The sequence below is a fragment of the Arvicola amphibius genome, chromosome 4 (genome assembly GCF_903992535.2).
Source record: "Arvicola amphibius chromosome 4, mArvAmp1.2, whole genome shotgun sequence".
Taxonomy (NCBI): Eukaryota; Metazoa; Chordata; class Mammalia; order Rodentia; family Cricetidae; genus Arvicola; species Arvicola amphibius.
The window spans coordinates 21443516-21448834 of NC_052050.1; the positions used below are offsets into that span (position 1 = coordinate 21443516).

At 52.8% G+C, this 5319-nt stretch overlaps 1 protein-coding gene across 1 annotated transcript; it reads left to right on the forward strand.

Moving 5' to 3' along the window:
• Window positions 1-356: 356 nt before the first annotated feature.
• Krt15 (keratin 15) lies at window positions 357-4284 on the forward strand. Its single transcript, XM_038326602.1, has 8 exons — window positions 357-845; window positions 1703-1785; window positions 1905-2061; window positions 2480-2641; window positions 2765-2890; window positions 3052-3272; window positions 3663-3688; window positions 4175-4284. Exons 1-8 carry the CDS (start codon window positions 357-359, stop codon window positions 4282-4284), a joined length of 1374 nt encoding a protein of 457 aa, XP_038182530.1.
• Window positions 4285-5319: the final 1035 nt, after the last annotated feature.

Genomic DNA, 5319 nt, shown 5'->3' on the forward strand with positions numbered 1-5319 from the left:
GCTCTCTTCTTCCTGGAGTAAGAAATGAACCTGTAATCCAAGTGTTAAAATGTGGCCTAGAGCAAAACCCCATTAATTCTGAATCATCTCTTTTGTTGCATTAAGGAAAAAAAAGAAAAGAAAACTTCCCCACAAGTGAGCCTTGTGGAGGTGTGCAGGCAGCTGTGTTTGTCTGGAAGGCAGAGGAGTTGGCTCCACTCAAGGGGAGGAGGCAAGGCCCCCACCCCCTCCTAAGGGTATATAAGGAGTCCCAGGCTAGGGGCGACAGCACTGAAGTCTGGTTTCAGCCCAGCTCAGGAGCTCCTGCTAGAGTCTCTCCTGCTTGAAGAGGACACGAAGGCACAGGCTGCCTGACCATGGCTACCACATTCTTGCAAACTTCTTCCACCTTTGGAGGTGGCTCTACCCGCGGGGCTTCCCTCCATGCTGGTGGAGGCAGCTTCGGTGGAGGGAGTCTCTATGGGGGAGGTGGGAGCCGAAGTATCTCTGCTTCTTCTGCTAGGTTTGTCTCCTCGGGGGCAGGAGGGGGATATGGTGGCGCTATGAGTTGTGGTTTTGGTGGTGGTGCTGGTAGTGGTTTTGGTGGAGCCTTTGGTGGGGGTTTTGGCGGTGGCTTCGGTGACTTTGGTGGCGGCGATGGAGGTCTCCTTTCTGGCAATGAGAAGATCACCATGCAGAACCTCAATGACCGCCTGGCATCCTACCTGGACAAAGTACGTGCCCTGGAGCAGGCTAACACGGAGCTGGAGGTGAAGATCCGAGACTGGTACCAGAAGCAGAGCCCAGCCAGTCCAGAGCGAGACTACAGCCACTACTTTAAGACCATAGAAGAGATCCGGGACAAAGTAAGTCCTCCTATGTCAGACAGAGGGGCAACAGGTGGCTGGGATGCTGTACACATCTGTAACAGGTACTGCTAAGAGAAGCCTTTCCTGCTGTGTAGCCTGGGCAAGGTTGGGATCCACCTGCTTTCAAGGCACACGTGGGAATGCATCTCTTCCACTTGATGGTGCGGGAGGGAGTGGTCTTGGGGATCTGATTCGGATACATGGGGTTGCAGATGGGAGCAACAAAAGAGAGCAACTCCTTCTCCCCGCCCCACGAACACTTACAGGGATTTTTGTAAACGATTGCTTTTACTTTTATCCTGCATGCTGTTCAGGCGCAGCCTCACGAGTCCTAAATGCCAGAACTGTTTGCTGCTTCAACTCTCGAAGATGTCTTTATTGATGGAAGCATTGTTGGATCTTAGGAGAGCAGGGAACTTAATATAGGCTGTGCCACCCCCTCACTTTCCCTTTTGCTAACTAGAACTGTTTTCCTTAGTTGTAAATGCTTTCCTTAGCTGCTGTCCAAGTTCTCAATGATTGCAGTGTTTTGGAGACGAAGAGCTCTGTCAAGGCATGCGGGAGGCAGCCACTGTGATCTGTGCCCAAGAAGACACTGGCATAGTGTCTCTTACTGGACAGAGCCAACTGTAGCCATTGCAGCATGGCCTTGGCTAGCCATGTCCCACAGGCAATCCCAGGCAATGCTGCCTCCTTAGTTTTCTGTGCCTTGAAGGTGTCACAGGAGAGGTAGCATGGGTCAGTACAACTGTAGCACACAGGAAGCGAAGCTGGGGGAGTGGCTGGCAAAGGGGGACTTGGGCATAGGACAGAAAAAGCAGCAGCCCTTAGGTACAACTCTCTGTCTCCTGCAGATACTGGCTGCCACCATCGACAACTCGCGTGTCATCCTGGAGATTGACAATGCCAGGCTGGCAGCGGATGACTTCAGGCTCAAGTGTGTTCCCACGGCATCAGCCCTGTCTATGGCACCCCCTCTACCCAGCCTTTCTCCTCTCTGACTCAGAAACCCGGGCCCCTCACCTTTCTTGACTTTGGCACCTTTCCATTCCCCAGGTATGAAAATGAGCTGGCCCTGCGCCAGAGTGTGGAGGCTGACATCAATGGGCTGCGCAGGGTGCTGGATGAGCTGACCCTGGCCAGGACTGACCTGGAGATGCAGATTGAGCAATTGAATGAGGAGCTGGCCTACCTGAAGAAGAACCACGAGGAGGTGACAGCAGGGCAGGGTGGTAGGAAGAAGAGCAGGACCGCAGGTCTTTTGTCTCAGTCCGCCGAGGGCTTAGTGGTTCGGAAATGCAGCCCAGGGGCCCTGGGGAAAATTGGGGCACTATTCTCTGGTAATCTGGACCCAAGGCCAGGCTAGGTGTGAACTGCAGATTGGTTTCTTCATGGGCTTCTTATCTGAAGGTCCTTGTTACACAGGACTCAGAGCAAGAGAGATCTTCAGAGCTGAGGGGTCCACATGCCCCAATGGGGAACAGGGATAGGGTGATGTGAGGTGTTAAGGTCACACTGTGAGTCAGAGACAGTCAGGGTTAGCCCCAGGACTCAAGATTCTTAGGTATGTTTTATAGCTTTGTCTTTAAATGGTTCACCTGCCTTCTCCCCCTCCCCGCCCCGCCCTGCAGGAGATGAAAGAGTTCAGCAGTCAGCTGGCTGGCCAGGTCAACGTGGAGATGGATGCAGCACCTGGGGTGGACCTGACCCACGTGCTGGCTGAGATGAGGGAACAGTATGAGGCCATTGCAGAGAAAAACCGCCGGGATGCAGAGGCTTGGTTCTTCAGTAAGGTCGGTCTGACTTGCCCCCCCCCTCCCCCCCGCCTCCTACTCTGCTCTCCCACTCTTCCCGATTCTATGGGCCTCTGAGGAGGCCCATGAGGCTCATGTTTCTCATGGGTGGGTGACTTGCAGACTGAAGAGCTGAACAAGGAAGTAGCCTCCAATACAGAAATGATCCAGACCAGCAAGACGGAGATCACAGACCTGAGACGCACCATGCAGGGGCTGGAGATCGAGCTGCAGTCTCAGCTCAGCATGGTAGGGTCACTCTGGTCCTGTTGGGTGACACATGTACCCATCTTCTACTGCTGGTAAAGCCTCATCCCTACCCACACATTCCTGTCATTCCGGACTCTCCTTCCTACCCCTCTACCTTCAGTGGGTTGCCTTCTAGCCTGATGGCTCTGTTGCCCCACCAGAAAGCAGGTCTGGAGAACTCTCTGGCAGAGGTGGAGTGCCGCTACGCTACACAGCTGCAGCAGATCCAGGGGCTCATTAGCAACCTGGAGGCCCAGCTGAGTGAGCTCCGCTGCGAGATGGAAGCTCAGAACCAGGAGTACAACATGCTGCTGGACATCAAGACTCGGCTGGAGCAGGAGATCGCCACCTACCGCAACCTGCTCGAGGGCCAGGATGCTAAGTAGGTGTACAGGTTCATGGAGAGAAAGGAGGGGGATGGATAGGCTGGGGTTCAGTGCCCTCAGAAGAGGAAATCAGGCTATCCCAAGATGTGCTTTATTGAGTGGAAAGAGACCTAAGTAGCCTGAAGTCTCTGTTCTGGTGGTCGGTAGTTCGGTTGTTATTTCCGGTGTATGGCTTCTACTCCCTGGACCTGTGCTTTGCCTGTAAATAACAGACACGACAGGACTACAGCTCCCAGTCTGTTTGTTTGGGATGGCAGGCCTGAGGGACTGACTCCCAGGATGCTCTAGCCCTTAGAAAAGTCACATGTGGTTTGAGTGGAGAGGGCTCCCTTAGGGAGACTGGAGCTTCCTTCCTTGGCTAACACCCAGTGTCCCTTCTCTTTCAGGATGGCTGGCATTGGTGTCAGGGAAGGTGAGAGAGGGTAAAACCCTTTGGTGTGGGTGGGAGCCTAGTATTGGAAGTACCATTCTACTCATAGTGGGGAGGAAGGAGGAAGAGACAGATGTCCCAATAAATCGGGGTACTCCTGCTCCAGGACATCCTCCTCCTGCCCCATGGACTCTGGGTGGGACTGAGATGAGAAGTTTCCTAAGAACATTCCAGGCTGAGCAGGCTTTGACCAGGGGTTGCCTTTCTACCTGGTCTTACCGTCATGCTGGCGTGATACCACACACACTGTAATTCCTGTTTGCGCATAGCTTAAAATCCCCTGTATGGTGCACTGCTGGGCGTTCCTGAAGTTACCAGCTCTCACCTCTGATAAGCAATTCACCAGACCTCCTGGCAGCTCCAGAGGGATTGGCCAGTGGCTTTTTGCAGGGATGCTGTCCATTTTCCCAGGGCCTAAACCTGCTTCTGGAAGTCCCCCATGCAGAAGCCTGCTTTTTGTTTCTGCAGCCTCCCTGGGAGGTGGCGGCGGTGGAAGCAGCAGCAGCAGCAATTTCCACATTAGTGTGGAGGAATCAGTCGATGGAAAGGTGGTTTCTTCCCGTAAGAGAGAAATCTAAGTATCTGGTGTAGGAGAAAAGACCCTTGGCACGGCTGCTTTCCCTGGGCTGAGAGAGGCACTGACCAGAGATGGAAAAGCAGACTCCAGTCCGTGCCTTCAGAGAGTGACCTGAAGAGGGTCTCCGTGCTTCCCTTTCCTGGGCTCAGCCTGTTCTCCCCATTGCAGCTCTCCCTGCTTCCTTTTGAGTGTGGAGGTACACGGCGCAACTGACCTTTGTGTGTTTGCCCCTTCAATAAAGAATCACTTTCTTCTTCACAAATGCCTTGTGGTCTTGAGTTCAGTATGTCTTGGTGGCGTCCGGTTCCAAGGAGGTCACCATTCTGACGCTTACCTCTATGTTTCTTTTACTTTTTCTCCTTGAATGATCATACTTTTTTTTTTTTTTGATACAGGGTTTCTTTGTGTAGCCCTGGCTGTCCTGGAACTCACTCTGTAGACCAGGCTGGCCTCAAACTCACAGAGATCCACCTACCTCTGCCTCCCAAGTGCTGGGATTAAAGGCGTGTGCCACCACTACTTCCTTGAGTGTGTACTCATCCATTCTTAAGTGTGCAGAGTGCTGTGGCCCCAGAATAGCTCACTTTTCTGCTTTATCCCATGGGATGGGGAGAACTTGGAATGGCAGAAGCAGGGCTGGGACAGTAGGGTACTTTGGGCTACCTAGTACAAAACATATGTTTAATAATTGTTTTCAAGAGACTGCTATATTTGGCTGACACTATGCTAGGCACAACCATCCATGTGTTTGATTCAGTACTCACCACCATAGGTGGTCAGGGTTTGTCCTTCTGATCTCAGAGATGAAGACCCTGCTGTTATAGAGATGAACAACTTGCTTGGTAGCCTGGTAGATGGGCAGTAAGCACTGGGGCTGGACTGGACCTCATGCGTACCTGACTCCTTAACCAGGTCTCGTTCTGGTATCCTAGGCTGTGTCCCGTCACAGCTTGTTGTGAGACCCTGTTCCTGGCTTCTGTCCTTACCGCACTCACTGAACATTCCTTCCTGTCTAACTGGGCAGTTTAGCCTTCAA

What these genes read in the sequence shown, in the direction of transcription:
- Krt15 (XM_038326602.1), top strand. Translation starts at nt 357, where the DNA reads ATGGCTACCACATTCTTGCAAACTTCTTCCACCTTTGGAGGTGGCTCT. An exon ending in TAGAAGAGATCCGGGACAAA is followed by an intron (nt 846 to 1,702) that starts GTAAGTCCTCCT and finishes TGTCTCCTGCAG; the next exon opens with ATACTGGCTGCCACCATCGA. An exon ending in TGAAGAAGAACCACGAGGAG is followed by an intron (nt 2,062 to 2,479) that starts GTGACAGCAGGG and finishes CCCGCCCTGCAG; the next exon opens with GAGATGAAAGAGTTCAGCAG.